At 50.7% G+C, this 18,290-nt stretch overlaps 1 protein-coding gene across 1 annotated transcript; it reads right to left on the bottom strand.

The window, feature by feature from the left end:
- Window positions 1-13,821: 13,821 nt before the first annotated feature.
- Window positions 13,822-16,430, bottom strand: ZIC3 (Zic family member 3). Its single transcript, XM_005148262.3, has 3 exons — window positions 15,386-16,430; window positions 14,611-14,774; window positions 13,822-14,128 (listed from the first exon to the last, which is right to left on the bottom strand). The coding sequence occupies exons 1-3, from the start codon at window positions 16,428-16,430 to the stop codon at window positions 13,946-13,948; spliced, it is 1,392 nt and encodes a 463-aa protein (XP_005148319.1). The 3' UTR covers window positions 13,822-13,945.
- Between the last annotated feature and the right edge of the window lie 1,860 nt (window positions 16,431-18,290).

The raw sequence follows: 18,290 nt of genomic DNA, 5'->3' as shown, positions 1-18,290 counted from the left end.
TAGCGTATGGTGGCTGGGGTGTTGTTTCCCTTTGCAACCTCTGGTTAAATCCTGCTCTTGTGGTTTGTTGATCACAGTTATGATACAAATGATTTGTGGGTGTGTAATTCAGCTGGTCCATTGCAACCATCATCTGAGAGGGTTCATTGTGCACCGAGCACTATTATGCTATGAGTCTGGGGACCTGTATCACAGCACACTGCATCATACCCGAGCAGTACAAATAAGCTCCATCAAACACCTGGTTTTGTCTCTGTTAATACCTCCATTCTGGAAGATTTAAGCATATACATAAAACTAAGCATACATCTAAGAGCTTTACTGAATATGTGTCCCTTGCAGCCTTGTGATAATCATGTATATATCTGCAGAAACAAAATGTTAATGAGTATTCGTCAGAATCCTTTTTGCTTCACATTAAAAATACTCTTTGTGCAAGTGTTCCCCAGGAGAACAAGGAAGAGAGGATGGAGATTTCACAGCTCTCTGAAGGCTTTTATACAGCATTCATCCTATTTTGTCCAACTCAATAGCAGCTTCTCCTTCAACCACAAGTATACGTCACCACCACCACCACTACCCCCTAAAAAGGCAGATATGGATTCACATTAAAAATGACTGTAATGAATACAAACTTGGCTGAAGATCATCGTGCAAAAGAGAGACAGAATAGACTGAAAGAAGGTTGTAAAAGCAAAACAGTGGGTGACCAGGAATACAGGCACAGAATAACAGCAGAGAGCCAAAGCCACTTAAATAAACCCAATGACTATCAGATAGAGATTGCTTTGAGGCACAGGATGGCTGAAAGACACTTGGAGAGGGAACCAAAACTGACTCTTGATATTTTGCTTACTGCAGCATCCAGGAACTGATGCATCCTTTTGGTGAAGATACAGAATCACATCAAGTCATTTCTGTTTTCTCTCTTACAAACACACAATCTGAACACCCCAAATTTTGACTAAGCACCTGATTCCAAAGCTCCAGAGCTTTTCCCTCAGGGAGCAGAAGTGACATTATGGCTGAAGTTAAAGACAAACAAAGCCTGCATCTGGAGGTCAGGTTCATGCTCCCACTTTAACAGGTTTCTGTTAACACAAATCTAAGGACATATGGTGACCATGACTCCAGTGAGTCAAGTTTTACTAGATGGTCAGTGGTGTGACACCATCCCCTGGCACTTAGCCACATCCTGGGGCTTTTCAGCTCTTCTCGAGACATTTGGGTCCCATAAACAGCACTGTTGGTTAGCACTGGCTGGAGGCTCCCTGGGGAACGCTCTCTGCCACCCTTCCCACAGTGGGTACCCTGCAGTTTCAGGCTCCCACAGCCAACAGCCCTTGGGTTTCAGGCTTGAATCAAGGGCCACAACTTCCCACTAATTCTTCTACCACAGTCACCTGAGGAAATGCACCACCAGAGCAAACACTTCCCCCCAGATATTCCAAGGGTTTTGCAGCATCTCCTGGCAAGCATTTAAAATAGGGAAGCTTGAAAGTCAAATTGTGCCCTCAGAAAGAGGGGCCGTTTTGCTGCGATAACACCATGCAGGCAGCATTTCTCCATACTGCCTTTCATGCAGTCCCAGTGGTGAAGCAGGACACAGATTTCCATTATTAGCAGCTCTCCAAAGTGCAAGAGACACATTATTGCCTGGTAATAATTATTAATGAGAAGAGCATTTTGTACTCTGAGATTTCTGTTTACAAGAGGATCCAGAATCATCTCCCAGTCAAAGCAGCAGAGACACAGGTATTGATGCAGCACCAAAAAGCCAGGCGCAGCTCAGATCCTAAAGGCTGCCACCATCACACAGGGCAAGCAAAGCCCCCAGCCCACTTGGCACTAAGACATTTCACAGAACTCTTGTTTGCTGGCTCACATCACATCCAACACCAGGCCTCAGACTTCCCATGCCTGTCTCCTAACTGCAGGAGCGCCGTGCCCTCCTGAGCCCTTCCCACCCCTCTCTGAATGCCCTAAACTGACTGACAGCTTTGGATTTGTGGAGTGAACTCAGTTGCTTTTGATCTCTATTCAAGGTGCCATCAAGGGATCTTAATAGGTAGTATCTTAGCAAATGCTTTAAGGCCTGGAACCATCATGAAAGAAAGTCCTGATTCTCACACTTGTCTGAAAGAATAGAGGAGCAAGCTGGCTTCAAATGCCAGTTGACAGATGGGAAGACATATGGACTATAGGATTGCTGATCTAAAGAGTCAGAGCCATGGCCAGGCTGAGGAAACATACATCTTTATTTTGATGTTGACCTCAAAGGGAAGAGGTCTGAGCCAACAGAAAGGGGAAAGGGCAGCAAAAATCACAAGTCTGAGGCCAGGATTGCTTTGAACTTGAGGACAAATATACTAAATGGTACTAAGATGACCAAAAGGCTTCCTGACACTCTGTGTCTACAAATTTAGCAGTCTGACCCATGGAGATGCTTGATGCATTTTCAGTAACCAGCTGAGTGAGGATCAGTAACGTTGATGCAATCTCTGGTGGCACCCAAGACATTTGTCATTTCTTCCAGCACCAGCTATCCATGGAGCCCTGGCATGAAGCAGGATTGAAGCACATGGGAGCACTTTAAGCTGAAAGCTCCCTTGATCCTTTTGCCAGTCTTTGGAAAGGCTGTGAAAGTTTAGGATCACCCCATACCATAGATCAGTAGATCCCTGCAGATCATTTCTCCTCATGTCCTGTATTTGTTTCTGGCTCTATATGGAAAAATGAATGACCCCATCCCAACTCATTAACACTGCACATAGCTTTTTCTATCAGACTTCCCCTGGAACACTTAACTGTCTTCCTTTCCAGCACTGGCAAAAAACGCTCAGGATAGTTTAGACATTTGAAGCCTTCTGCTGAATTTAAATGCAAGGAATCCGTGAAACAAATGAAGGGACAGATATCCTATTTTCTTCCCAGGAAAGCAAAGCAGGGCCTTTCAGTTCAGTGTCTTTCTTCATGTCGTCTTTTTATCACAAGTGTGCGCTGATGACATGACTTTAATGCAGTCTGTTCCAAGAGATTAAATTGAATGTCTGTGTGGAGTTTCAGGGCTCAGCAGCAGAGCATGGCAGCTTCGTTTCACATCTCTGGGACACTGGGCAGGCAGAGAAATAATTGCAGACTCAGAAACGATCAAGGAATGTATCCCGGCTGCAACAGATGCTGTATTAAAAGGAAAGACAAAAGCCAAAGTGCATAATGAATTTTAAAAGATTTCTTTATCAAACATGTCATTTGTTTGAAGGACTGAATTGCTGGCATCAGATGTGGCAGATCAGCTTGTTACCAAAGTGAAACATGAGGACTGCTATGCAACGGCAATTGATGAGTCAATTGAAATCACTGATGTTGCTCAAACGCTCATCTTCATTTAATATGTCAGTGGTCAGAAGTTAACCAAAGACCTTCTGGTTTTGTCACCACAGAAGCAAAACCAAAGGCTACAAAATATGGTGTGTGCTAGCCCTGAACCTCAGAGGCCCTAGTACATTTAACGGGAGCTGATGCTCCAACTACAGTTGTCTGTGAAAAGCAATATCTGACATAACCCTAACAACTGAACTCCAGCTCATGAGCATCAGCACCTTGTCCATCAAACCCTTCTCTGAGCTGCATTAAAAGCAAGCTATTAAAATGGCATTCAATTACCCAGAAACACAGTCATCTGTCTAAGCTGACACCTATTCCTTCTGCTGATGATTTCAGCTTTCTCTTTATGGGGATGTTGTTGAAGGAAACACTTTGCTAACGACTAAAGGTGTAAAAATACAAACAATGCTTGGTTTTAAAACTTCCCCTCTCCAAAACCAACCCAAATATCCTCCATCCTTCCGCACCGTTTCTAAGTCACCCGGACAGAATTTCTTGGGCTTGACACAACAAGCCTAAATAATCTTTTTGAAATGTCTTTATGAGGATGAATTTCTATACTTCAGAGTGAGAAAGTGAAAAAGGTGACTTCACACAAGCCAGTTTTCAGCTGAGCTACCCGTCTGGATTTTTCACTTGAAGAAATAGCGAACTGGCTTGAGAGAAAGAAAAATCTCCTTCGAGGCCTTTGGGACATGTTTTGAGGCTTTTACTGCAGAAAGGCAAGTTTCCTCTGAGCTAAATAACACCCTGGCTTAACTTGCTGGGAACACGCAGGCAGATTTCTCCAGTTGGGAAGAGCTTTCAGCGTAGTTTGCTCTATGGGCTACACTGCTGCTGCTGCTTTATTCCGCCCTGGTATTTCCATCTCCCCTGCCAAAGGAGGCAGGCAGGAGTGAGAGGTGGGCAGCCTGGGGGTCTCCAAACAGTGGGAGAAGTCTTTTAGAGCCTAACAAGATGGAGAGAAGGCCCCATGCCTCTGCCCACGCCCGGTGTACAGCCTCAATCCAGCTGCAAAGGCTCTGGGATGTGTTAAAAATGAGGCTTTTCTAATGCACTGAAGATGACAGACCTCAAGTTGTCATATATTAAAATGGTGCGTACATTCCTTCTTCCAAGTAACCAATAATGGGACAAAAATCCTTGCCAACTCAGTCCGTCCCTCCTGCCAAGGATTGTTTGAGCTCAGCTCATCCTGAGTGCCCCCATTGGGATCCAGATATAGATTAACACAGTTTTGAAATGCACAAGGGCTGCAATCATGCAAGGCTTGATCCAACCCAGACTGGAGTCCGTGGAAAGGTCTGCATTGACGTAAGTGGATACAGAGCAGCACCATCGTGCCTGCTGCTGAGAAACCAGCCCAAATCCCTCCAGGAATGGAGGAGAGTAGGAGGGCAACAACAGCTCCCTGAGGATCCCTCCAGTCCTTGAGCCCAATAGGCACAAAGCTGCCTGCAGGAAGCCAGCCCTCTCCTTCCCCCTCGCAGCTCAGGTCTGGGTTGCCAAGAGACTCCATCACCAGCCACATCCCAAAGTTCAGGCATGGGACCAGTGCCACCAATGCCACGCACAGCTTCATCACAGGAACCAACGCTTGGGTAGCACGAAGGGTCCCGAGCACCACACACTGCTTCCCACAGGGCAAATCCTGTGCACGTCTCCAGAGACTCACATAATGTTGTGGGGGCTCTGCCTGAGCAGCCTGCCAATGCAAAAGGCTCAGCTGGATGTATTCACACACAGGGACAAGGAGTAGCCCCTCGCTGCTGCACCAGCCCAGCCGCCTTTCATTCCCCTATTCCTCCTTCGCCAACCCACATCTCTTTTGTTCCTCCTTTCCTCATTCCCACGTTTTTTGTGCTGCCCCCCAGGCATCGCCTGTTTTACCCAGCAGCCTGCCCTTCCACTCTCTTCTCCAAGTTCACTTCTCAGCCATCATTTCTTTGGGATTTGCTGCAGTCGCAGGAGCAAGAATCGAAATCAGGCAATATCAGCCTTGGGGGCCCTTTTACAGTCTCTGATACAGTGCTAGCAGGAGACAGCACCAAGACAAGGGGGTCAGCATTCACGCATGCACTAGCCCCCAGCTTGGGGCCTTCTACTCTACCACAGCAATAAAAAAAACCCTTCTCATTCAAGTCCTTTGTCTTAAAGATTTTCATCCTGGCTACAGCAAGTGCAGATTTATTGGTGGGAGCAACTGCAGGAGGAATAGTAAACAGGAGGCGTGTGCGTGCTGATGTGCCAGCATGGGATGCCGAGTGCGGCAAAACCTCACGGCAGCCAGGATTCAATATGTGACTACATCTAAAATGGGTTTCCTGGTGTATTAAAATAAAGAAATAAATCGTTTGGCATCCCTCTCCCATGACATAAGTGGCACAGTCGGAGCCTTGTGGGGATGCACTGATGGGGGAGAACAGAAGCCAAGAGAGGTGGCTGACTCCACTGGATCCCAGGAATCAGACACCTGCCTTATTATGAACAGTGATGCACAGCATGGCCTCTGCTTTCCCCAGCCCTCCACTCACGCAAGTGAAATTGCACAACCTGTACCTGCTGCCTGCTACCATCCCGGTTTAAAGGCACAGCCCTACACCACCACAAGAGCCTGGCCAAAGAGCAGACCCACGGTTTCCAACCCCAAAACTCCTTACCGCAGCCTCCCAACCCTTTCACAGAGGCACACAGAACACTCCGACACTTGTTGACACTTCAAACTAACACGTTAGCAATGATAAAATCAGCAGCCACATCTTGCATTGACTTCTGTAGGGATTTTGCTTGAGGAAGGGTGGCAGGACACGACTCCAAGCTCGCTGAGTGACATCTTCTGTTTTCCAAACCATCCTTAGATTCCTCATAGCATCTAGCAAAGCAAGCTGCTGACAGAAGCAGGGTGGTTGGCCTGTTTGTTGGGCAAGAATACTTTGTGAGTCAGTAGAATACCAAATTTGGTAGAATGTCTTCCACGTTGGTAGAAGACATTACAAACAACTGTGCATTTTAACACGTTTTCGCATTACGCATCATTCATGCTGGGGAAGGGGGTGGTGATCCTTCCCTGCAGACAGCTAAGCAAGGCTTCCAAGAATGAAAACGTTCATCGAAAGATAATGGAAACCAGACATTTAGCAACATTTTCATTTTGCATGTTTAAATATTTATAACTATGTTCATAAAACCACATGTTTGCTCTCCTAATGCTCCAGTGATTGTGGTTATGAAACGCAGTATTTCTCCGATGCCCCTTCCTTGCGTCAGCTTCGCCACCGGGCGCAATTTACTCGCCACTAGCTTTTATGTAAAAGACTGTCCAAGATTAAGAACAGAAAATTACTGACAAGAAGAAAACGTGTTTTTCAGGGTATTAATGCTGCGCTGATGCAGATGTGATTTGAAACTTTGTAGGGGGCATTTATGCTGCCTTAATTCCTCCGCTGTGATTTATTCTCAACCTGGAAGGTAACTATTTCTTATCCTATGGCAAAACAATGACGGCTAGAAATACAAGTGTGATAAAACTAAGATGCTTATTATTGTTCTCTTTGGAATACTTTTTTTTTTTTAACCTTCCCCTAGCTTGGATTAAAATTCAATGACAACAAAGAATTTTGCTTTAACATTGAGGCTGCTCGAGTTTGGGTTATAAATTTCCTAAAAGCCGAGGAAGTGGCCACAGCCTGAAATTGGGTCTATTAGATTTTGTAAGCCCAGATATGAGCCTGCAGTATTCTTCTCTCTCTTCTGATTACAGATACCTCAATACAGCTTACAGGGGCCGTTTTGGTGTATTAAGGTTACAGAGAAGCCACGGCTGAAAGACAAGGCTTGCAGAGCTCAGCCCTACAGCACGGGAAACCAGTAAGTTCTTTATCAAATTATACTTTTTAATATGTCCAGTGTCATCTTGGAATTTCAAGAAGGAACTAATGGGTATTACTTAATGCAGGCTTTTATTTTCTAATTTTATTTTCCTATTAAAAAATTAAAGGTATCTCTAACCTGAGATTTTTGAAAGGGTCGGGGAACTCCTCAGAAATCAAGTCCTCGGCAACATAAAGCAAGCCCCAACAGAGCAGTTGTATTTCAATCTCAGCCCAGCGTCCTCCTGATGGTATAGGGAATATCTTCAAGGCACAGTTTCAACTCCTTTGGTCCTTTGCCTGCCTTCTCCCTCCACATCAGCAAAGAATGAAAAGGAAACAGAAAGAAAAGGAGCAGAGTGCAACGTCACATCGGTATTGCGCCTTCAAAACAGAGTGGTGCAAAGCCCTTGAAGTAAATCACTCCCCCTTCACTGCATTATTTTAAAGTGCTTCTGCAGGCCATGGGGAAAAATTAAATCCATACTTTTCTGCTGCAGCATTGCAAATTCTTACAATATTATTGATAGCATCACTCTTTAAAACGTAAGTCAATCCACAGAACTGAGTTATGTGAAAACTTGAGCTCAAGCTCCACTCTAAACCGCAGCTATAGGGCCTGTCACCAAGTAAAAAAAAAAGCAAAATAGAAACTGGCCTCAGAGGGTCACAGCACTGACAAAAAAATAAGAGAAAAAGGGGGATAAAACATCGATCCATTTCCTTTTTCTTTCTGAATCTTAGCAAACTGACCAAGTTTTGGGGGTGCCTGGAACATGATCTTAAATATTTAAAGATTGACAGTTTCAGCAAGTTCCTGCAGCATCTTCTTTCTAGTAAAAATAGATATGATGGGAACACTGATAAATTTATGGGGGAAAAATACAGTATTTTGGGAAACATTTGCCTTCCTCAGCCCTCAGAGCACTGAGCAGCCAGAGTCCAGCCCCTGCAAACTTCCATCAGAGGAACTTCAGTCACGTCAACTGCTGCACAGAGATTTTTCTCTTAATTAAAGATAGGATTTGAGTCCCAATTCAGAATTTTTCCTATAGATTTGAGTTCTTCTCACTAATCTCACCACTTTTATCTGAGGGTATCAATAGTAACTGAGAATCTCAAGGCCGTGGGTTAATAGGGTGTCAATGCAAACAGAATATAAAATGCCTTTTTGACAGTAAGAATACAGTGATGGAAACCTTAAATTCAACTGTGTTTTACTAACACAGGTAAGAAAACAAGCACAAAGCAAACGAGTACTAGAAAAAGGCAAACAAAAAGAGCAACATCATGTCCTTGCCCACACCAGTAACAGAATTAAGCTGTGTAAGCCATGGAAAGAGGTAAAAAAATACTTAAAATTAGAAATAAATCAAATAGAAATAAATCAGAGATTTTGCATTGTAATAATGTCTTAGTGAAATGGGGGGGGGGAGGGAATTTAAAGAGATAAATAAGTAGATAATTTTATTTAAAGCTAATGTATGTGCCAATACACCACCTCTTGAGCCTTTCTGGCTCTAGCTCTATTTTCCCAAGTGGATATTTTTGGTGGCACACAAATGCAGCAAGCCCATGGCTAAAAGCCTGACTGTTTCCTCCCTGCTGTGACCCTGCCAGCTAAAGGCCATGTCCTGGCCTGTGAATAAAGCACAACACTCATTCCTGCTCCAAACCCCACTCTGCTCCCTCCAAAGCAGGAGAGCAATAACAACTCTGCACCTGCCCCAGTGCAGAGCGAAACACGTTTTTCCCCCCATACCAAACCAACCCTGCTGATGTTCCACCTTTTTCCTGCCCACAGACCAGTTTCTGTCTGAGCACAGTGATGCTGGAAGCCAAGAAGGGCACAACCCCCCCAAAAGCTTTGGGATCTCTAGCCGGCCCCTTGCTCCATCACACCAAGTGCTCAAAATCCCTGCCTAAAATTCAGGTTGTATACGTGGGACTATCACAGGCCCAAACTGGGATTATACGATGCTCTGAGAAAGGACAAACCATGGGAATAGCCCTGTTCTGCACTTATCCTTTATGCTCCTCAGCCATTAAGCCTGTCCAGCTTCCTCAGTCCCATTCCAGCTGACGGCTTTCCCCCTCTCCGAGTTTCCCACTGTCCCAGGCCTGGCTGCCTTGCCCTGCATACACAAGAACAAATCCCCAACATGCAGGCTGGGTCTCCCTCGAAAGGAACTTCACATCTCACCCATTCAAAGGCAGTTTCAAAGCTGCCACTATTGAACAAGTTGCCAAAACAAATTCATTCAGCTAAATTCTTTTTTTCCTCGTTTTTCTGTCCAAGTCTCTTTTCACACAAACATTCGAAATGGAGAAACACAACCAAAGCATCAGCTAAAAGAAAGCCTAAGCAGCACATAACCTGCTTCACTGAGGATAAAAATCAGCATCTTCTATTAAAGTATATCTCTGCCTCCTTAGACAACGGCCTCCCTGGTTTCTGCAGAGGGTTTTTTGCTCCAGCACAGAACAGATACCTACAAAGCCATCCTAAACCATCTCCCATCACAGCGGCAGGCCAGGTCCTTGCTTTGCCCTCCTTACTCAGCAGCGTGAGCCCTTACACAGGCAATTTTATTGCCTGCAGTTATGTTCAGGTGAGCAGGCACTCGCGAGACATAAATCATCCTTTAAACCCATACCAACAGCATAGTATGGTTAACAAAATGTCTTAGCTCAGGGGATGTACAGATTAGTCAGCATGACACAGTTCCCTTCAGCTCAATCCATAATAACATTAGGTATTCAATGTTTTCTCTGGAGTTTTACCTCTCCAAAATAGAGCTGCATCACTGCAGTGAGATTCTGCATATGGTTTGCTTCTACTAACAGCATAAATAACAGGGATGGTTTCTCAAACAGCCATGAAGGTTAGGCTCAGCTAAAAGTGTCAGTGCTTGGTGCTTTTAATTTGGCACCGTTATATTAGTGAACCAGAACTGCAAATGCACCATGCTACCTCCTACCCACTGCTTTGGAGCGTTACAGCCGGCAGAGTTCCTATAGAACTCAATTCCTGGTGCCTTAGCACCGAGACACTCGAACACAGCCTTTAGGACGCTGCCTTCCCGCTGTGTGCAAGCACTGGCTGCTAATAGCATGTACAGAGCTTAAAACCACTGATATTATTCACAGAGGGTTACAGCAGACACCCAGACCAATACACAAAACACAGTGACTCCAAATGCATCAAAATACTCATGCTTCATTGTGGTAGAGGAGGAATGGCTTCAGCTCATCGCCTGCCTCTGCTTAGATTCTTTATAGCACAATGAATCAACATTACCCCTTTTAGAAAACCATCCCGAGCTGTGTTTATTTGGGGATAAATCCATCTAATTCCGCTCACACCAACGAGTGCAGCAGCTCCAAGGGAGCTGCCAGGCTGGGGAGAGGACAACAGAACACAGCCCCTTGTTGGGAACAGTTCTGGGACTCTTGTAGACTGTGACATGGGACCCATTACTGACGACACACAAAAAGCTGAGCTAACATGGCACCTGCTCTGCCTGCTCTGTCCTGCCCTGGTCGGCACTGTCACGCTTCCACCCCAGCTGTGAACACAGGGGATGCCCTCAGGTCCCTGCTGCCAGGCCCTGGCATTGAACATCATGAGCTGTCTCCCCACGACTCACAAAAACAGCCTAAAAATTATGGGAAAAGGGATTTTTCCCACTTTAGGATCATCCTACAATGGACAACAGATGCTTCTTTCTACAGAAAAACCCTTCTTACTTGCCCATGAGAGCTGCAGGGTGCCACAGCTCCTCCATGGCCACCCCCTGAGGCCTGGGGGCAGCAGCAGCAGGGGGGAAGAGGCACTGCAGGGACAGTAGCATCCACAGGACAATGTGCCATGCTCAGGGGGGCACGGGCCCTCTGCCTCATCTCACGACAGCATTTCACAGCCCTTTCTGCACCCATTCCTCCATCCCAAGGCACACACACTGCCCCATCCAAGCCCCATTTGTTTTGGTTTTGGAGGGAGGTTGGAAAGTGGAGTCCCTGAGCTCAGTGGGGTGCACACAGCAGTTTGCCCCCCTCCCTTCCCCACACTGTCTGGGGAGGCCCCCGGCCGTGGTACCGCCTGGCTACCAGGGGAAGCCAAACGCTCAGGATACTCGTTTAAACTCCTAGCTATAAAAATGGCCGGGGCTGCGTTGCCAGCCCAAGGAAGCAGACGGGAGTGCAGGAACACCGACACTGCCCGAGTGCCCCAGGGAACAGATACAGAGGGGCCGGGACGTACATCCACAGCTTTGCTCTTTCGAGGTCCGCGGATGCTGCATCCTCTGGATGCACCCAGGACCGGGGTCTCCCGGCCAGGCAACTCCGGCCACAGCAGAACCTCCCGCTCTGGAATAGCTTTTCAGGGACTGGCAGCAGCAGATTCCAGCCTCCCGCATCTCACCCCCCTCGTTCCGAGCAAAGCAATAACGAAACCGAACCTACCGGCTCATTTCCAAGCCTGGCGCCGTCCGGAGCGATGCAGACAAGACCCAGGTTGGGTGTCCGAGGAAAACCCGACGACCCCGGGCGGCTCCACTCCTCCTGTCTCCGCCGCGGTGCGGAGCGGCCCCATTCGCCCCTTCGGGAAAGGCCCGGCAACGCTCCGCGTCCAGCCCCGGGGCTCGGTTCTGTGCACAGCGAGAGACTTCCCAGCAGGAAAGCAGAGGAGATCCGTGTCTGCAGGGCCACCTCGGGGGACACCGGTTTAAGAGGCCAGGCTGTGTAGTGAGGAACGAAAAACACGCTCTGGGATGGGGGTGTATAATATATAGAATCACAGAACGGTTTTTGTTGGAAAGGGCCTTAAAGCTCATCCAGTTCTAAACCCCTGCCACGGGCAGGACACCTTCCACTAGAGCAGGTTGCTCAAATATACATTAATGGTTTGGTTTTGTTTTTTTTCTAGAGGCTGCAACCCAATTTTCCCGGTTTTTCTGTCCGAAAACTTGCTGTTGTTTGCTTGTTTCAGAGGTAGGAAAGGGTACAATTGTTCAAACCCAATTATTAAAGCATGCAAAGGGTTCAGGGGCTGCTCACCCGAGCGGCCCCGGCTGGAGGGGACGGGCCGCCCCGTCCTCCCGCAGTGCCCCAAAAGTCAAGTTCAAGACGGGGCCGTCTGGCGTCTCTCCAGGTCAGCGGAGGTGCGGAACCCGAGGTGCGGGTCCTGCCTCTTCCCCACTCAGGACGCGGCCGCGGTCCGCGGTGCAAGAGCCAGTCTGCATCCCCTCCGGGGCCGGAGGTCTGAGGCGGAGGAGGGGGGGTCACAGTCGCTCTGGCTGCTTGGGGCTTCAGATGTTTCTCGGGAGCGATGCCTCTTTACCACTCCGGAGGTTTGTCCGCAACCTGGAAATAAAGAACAACAAAAGCCCCAAACAAACCCAAAACAAAACCTGACGATAACGGAGAAAGTCCAGCGAGCGGCGAATCCATCCCGGGGTCCCCCCCCAAAGAGCACCCCGAGGCCGCTTCCGCACCCCCGGTACTCACCGTCGGGGTCTCCCCATCGAGGCTCCCCCGTTGCCCCCTCTCCCCGGCCTCGGTCCGCTCGGGAAGGTGGCGGGAGCGAAGAGCTTGGGCAGGGACAAAGGGACAGGAGGAGAAGAAGAAGAAGCGGCGACGAGGAGGCGGCTTCCCCGGCGTGGCCAGCGCTGAAACAACGGCCCGGCCCCGGCGGCAGCGCTCAACCGGCCCCGCGACGGCCCCCGGAGGAGGTCAGAAACGGCTCTTTCCAAAACAATAAACTTTTAATGCTAAAGCAGTTATAACCAAAAGCTGTACAGAGTTGGAATTCTTTTTTTTTTCCTTTTTTTCGCTGCTTGTATTTTTTTTTTTGTTAGAAAACAATTATTATTTTTTTTTCTTCCCCCATAAATATTGTTCAGTTCCCGGCACTTTTGTAGCAATAATTAAATTACGAACGATAAATATGGCATCATGGGTATGTATTTACATAAAAAAAGTTCTTACAAAAAGGCAACTGTTTAATACTAAACGTCACAATCTGGGTAGAATAAACACCACATCCTCATCCTGAAAAATACTGACCGACCCCATCAGACGAGAATACATTCACAAGTGTAATGCTTGGAGAGAGAGAGAGAAGGAGAGAAAGAGGAGGAGAGCAGAGAAAGAAGTAGCAGGAGAGCTAGAGAGGAAAGTTCAAGACATAACAGGACTTTGGCACGGTTTAAGACTGTAAGTTTCAACAATCACCACTAAGGCGAAGGAGAATTTTCATCCTCATGTCAACATCCCACCGAAAGAAGGAAAAACCAAAACAAATGGAGAAGGACAAAAAAAAAATCAAAGTGGGGAATCGGAGGAAGAGGGATTTGGGAAGGGGGGGGGGGGAAATCAGACAACTGCAAAAAATGACAACAAAAAAGAGGGGGAAAAAAGAGAAATCTAATCCTGAGAAAAGGACATGGCTAGTCCAGCGTCTGGGCTTGCAAAAAATAGGAATAGTTATAACATAATAATAAAAGACACCCCCCCCCCCTCCGGCTCCTGGCATTAACTAGGTGTAGCCCTATGCGGTCATCGGTGTGGAAACTCCATCATTTCCGTGGGAGCGAGCTGCAGTTGGCTTGGTTTTGTCCTGGATTGCTGTTTTCCCCTCGTTCCCAACGTGTTTGGTCCAGTCTGTGGCCGGGCAGCAGCTGCCTTCACACGTACCACTCGTTAAAATTGGGGGGCAGTCCAGGGTTGTGGCCGGGGTTACTCTGAAGGGCGGCCGGCGGCGTTTTAGTGGAGTCCTTACTGCTGGCAGAGCCCACCGCGGGGGGGGTGGAGGACTCGTAGCCCGAGCTGGCTGCAGGGGAAGAGTCCGACCCCTGGGATTCGTGCACCTAAAACCAAAAGGCAGAGATGGGAGCGAGCTCGCGGTCCCCACCATCCCGCTGAGCTGGGTTGGGATGCTCCCCCATGCAGGAAGGGGTCCAGCGGCTTGGCTCCCATAGGCAGGTAGTCCATGCCTTGCTGGCCACCCTGAGCAGCGAGGCTAATGCTTGCCACAGCTCCTGGCCACTTTGCTGCAGCATCCCAGTATTCCCTGGCACAGAGGGGCTGCAGCAACCCGGCGTTGGGGGGCTGCACTTACAGAGCCTTGCAGCACCCAGCCACACTCTGTAAACTGGGTACCAGTGGAAGCACAAAAAGAAACTACGCCATTTCCCTGAGCTGTGCTCCAGCGTTGGCCTAAACACCGGGAACGGCTCAGGCCGTGCTCCATCGGGAGCATGGAGCGCTGCGGCAGGCACCGGCCCTGAGCACGCCAGCGACTGAGCATCCCTGCTCAGGGAGGAAAGGGCTGGAGCGCAGGGGTGATTACCTTCATGTGTTTCCTAAGTGAGCTGGGGTGGGTGTAGGATTTGTCGCACACCTTGCAGATGTAGGGCTTGTCCGAGGTGTGGACGTGCATGTGTTTCTTCCTGTCGCTGCTGTTGGCGAAGCGCCTGTCGCAGCCCTCAAACTCGCACTTGAAGGGCTTCTCACCTACGAAATTCAGAGAGGGTGAAGGAGCGATGTTCCCCTCTCCGAGCCCACTTGCATGCTCGCAGGAGAGCCTTTGCCCTGCTCACCCCACCTTGGGGATGCACAAGCACCACGGCAGATAAAGGAGGACGGAGAGCAGGGTTTGTTATGTGTCAGAGAAATTCGGGTCAGCCTTTATTACTTTTAATTCACCTCCCAACAGGCCCGCACTGGGGACAGAGGCTGGGTGAGCCCGGGGAGGGAGAAGACCCGGGATAAATTCAGCAGCTCCGATAGCGTTACAAGATGTATTTGAGGATACGTTTGCTTCCTGCCTTCCCCTTCTCTTCCCTTCACCCGTTCGGAAGGATGAAGGGAAGACGGGGTTGAATATAAAACCACTTTGACAAAAGTCTGCTGATTTAATTCGGGGAGACTCCAATGGGGCCTAAACCGTAAAATAACAAGGATGGGAAAACACCGAAAACGCGATCGCATTGAGAGTTTTTACGGTTCTCCTCTCAGCGCCGCGCACCCCCCGCTCTGGCAGCAGCCGGTCCATCCGCGCAGTCCCCGCAGAGCCCCGAGGGGACTGGGGGGGACGGGACCCACACGGGGGTCACCGGCCTTACCTGTGTGCGTCCGCTTGTGAATCTTGAGGTTCTCGGAGCGGGCAAAGATCTTGCCGCATCCCGGGAAGGGACAGGGGAAGGGCTTCTCCCCCGTGTGCACCCGAATGTGGTTCACCAGTTTGTATTTCGCCTTGAAGGACTTGCCTTCCCGCGGACACTCGTCCCAGTAGCAGATGTGGTTGTTCTGCTCCGGCCCCCCGACGTGCTCCATGGTGACATGGGTCACCAGTTCGTGCATGGTGCTGAAAGTCCTGTCGCAGCTCTTCTTGGGCCGGCTAAGCTGGCTCTCGTCGAGCCACTTGCAGGACAATTCTTGCTTGATGGGCTGGCGCATATACCGAAAGAAAGCTCCGGGGCCGTGGTGGTGGTGGTGATGGTGATGGGCCGCCACGTTCATGCCCATATTCATGTTCATGTGGTTGTAGTTGTGGAACTGGGCGCCGGCGTAAGGGTCCGTTCGGGGGCTGGAGACGGCCCGGTACGGGTCCGGTCGCCCGAATAGGTCCCCGCGCAACCCGAGGTGCATCTGCCCGTTGTCCACATGCCCGTTGGGAGACGTGTGGCTCGGGCTCTGCTCATGGAGCCCCGGGAACAGCAGGTAGCCCGGGGTGTCGGGGATGCCGCCGGGGCCGTGCAAACCTCCAGGGGAGCCGCCGAAAAGCCCGTGTTGACCCGTGCTGGAGGCGGCGTCCGCGATACCGGAGCCGCGGTTGCGGAACAGAAAGTCGCGGGTGGAGTTGAAGGCGGCGGCCCCGCCGTAGGAGGGCACCTGGCCGGCGTGGTGATGGTGATGGTGGTGATGGCCCAAGGCGCTGGCGTAGCCCGGCGCTTGCGGCGTGAACGCCGAGCTCTGCCCGGAGGCGAGGTCGTGCGGGGCAGCGTTCAGCTTGAAGGCAGCAGCGTGCGAGGAGTCCCCGAAGGGGCCCAGCCCCATACCGGCGGCGGCGGCGGCGTCGCGGCCCGGCATCTCGTGGTGGCGGGGCGCCGCAAAGCCGCCCACCCCCAGCGCCGGGAACTGCGGCCCTCCGTCCAGCAGCATCGTCATGAGCGCGGGGCCGTCGGCGCGGCGGCAGCCTGACCCCCCTTCCTCCCCTTACCCCTCCTCCTGCCGCCCGCCCCCAAAAAAGTACAAAACCACCCCAAAACGCACCCCCACGCCCCCCGCTGCGGGCAGGCGCGGAGCGGGCAGCGGAGCGAGCACCCCCCGTCCCACACAAAAAGCAACCACCACCAAAACCAGCTCCCCCCGCCCCCCAAAAGCCGCCCGCCCCCCGCTCTGGGCCGGGCCGGGCCGGGCGGCGCAGCAGGGCGAGGGGCAGCGCGGCCGCGCTCGCTGCCGCTCGGCGCCGTCGGGGCACTGACGGGGCGCCCGCCCGCGCCTCGCACATAAACCAACGCCGGGGCCAGGCCGCGCCGCGCCAATGGGGAGCCGCCGGCAGCCGCGTCACCTGACCCCCCGCCCGCCGTCCTATTGGCGGAGAGGAGCTTGATTGACATGAGCCCCGCGCCGACGGGGACTCTGATTGGGTGCGGGAGCCTCGCAGGTAAAGCGGGGGGGGGGGGGGGGGGAACACAGAGGGGGTGGCAGGGAACCCCGACGGGGCGGGAGTGGGGGCGGCGGTGCGGGCACCCCAATGCACACACCCCAAGGCACACACCATGTCCCTGTGCCCCACTGCGGGGCCGTGAGCGGGGAGCCCCCCACGCCATCAACACGCCCCCCCCCTCGGGTGTCCCGCAGAGCTGCGGCCCCCCCGTTGTCCCCCGCCAGGCGGGACGCCCGCCCTGGGCGGTGCGGGGGGAGGCGCACGGGCGCTGCGGTGCTTCAAAACCGAAACCCCGTTAGAAGCCGAACCGGCGGCTCCGGGGTTGGTTTTTCCGTTTCAATTCAATTAATCTCCATTTATTTCAATTTTCTCTTTTTCTCTTTTTTTCCTTTTTTCCTTTATTGACCCAACCGCTCCCGCCCCTCGGCCCCTCAGGGAGGGCGGCGGGGGGTCCGCAACGCCAGCCCCCTCCCCTTCCCCGCCATCCCGCGGAGCAGCGCCCGGTCCTACGCTTACCGCTCCCTGTTTGTCCTACACTCGTTTATCTTATTTCCCTCCCGTCTCTCTCTTTCTTTCCTTTATATTTCCCCCCCCTTTCTTTTTTTCCCCTTTCCCCTTTTCTTTTTAATTTCATTTTGCAAAGGCAACGTTCTGCCTTGGAATAATTATCACTTGCAGACAGCGCTATAAATCCACTCATTTTCTGTTCTGGAAAGCATTTGCAAAGAACTATGGGGAGCAAGAGTGGAAATAAAAGGCAGAAAGAAAGATGGCTGTGATTGTAATATCCTGAGATGTGCTGAGCCCCCGAGTCCGGCCATTGGGCAGAGCCCAGGCTCGCCGCCGGCGCTCGGCGGGGAACGTAAAATCTGATCAAGTTCAGAGACGCATTGAGAGCTCGCGTCAAGCAGCGCTTTATAACCGCGGCTCTTTCACATCCTTCCCCCCCATCAACTCCGGGAAAGGCTTCGCATTCTTTATTTTAGGGTTTGCAGGGAGGGAAAGTTAAAAAAAAAAAAAAAAGAAAGGAAAAAAAGAAAAAAGGGGGAAAAAGGAAAAAAAAGAAAAAAGGGAAACAAAAAAAAAAGCGCCACCGATATAAAACCTCCCCGAGAGGTAACACTCAAGCCCGTCAAACAGTCCAATTTCCCAGGCCACAGCCGCCACGAACAGTCCCAAAGTTGAAGGTGAGTCCCTCGCTGCCGTTAGCGCACGATCGCAATATAAGAGACAGGGAAGAAGGGGGGAACCTGCGCTGCGCGCCCGCGGCTCTTGCGCGGAGGAAGAAGAGGGTGCCCCAAAGAATGGCAGTGCGGTCGGGAGCTCGGGGGAAGCGGGGTAGTGTTGGGGGTCCTCGG

Source organism: Melopsittacus undulatus, chromosome 6 (genome assembly GCF_012275295.1).
Source record: "Melopsittacus undulatus isolate bMelUnd1 chromosome 6, bMelUnd1.mat.Z, whole genome shotgun sequence".
In the NCBI taxonomy this organism is placed as follows: Eukaryota; Metazoa; Chordata; class Aves; order Psittaciformes; family Psittaculidae; genus Melopsittacus; species Melopsittacus undulatus.
This window is presented reverse-complemented; position numbering and strand designations above follow the sequence as displayed.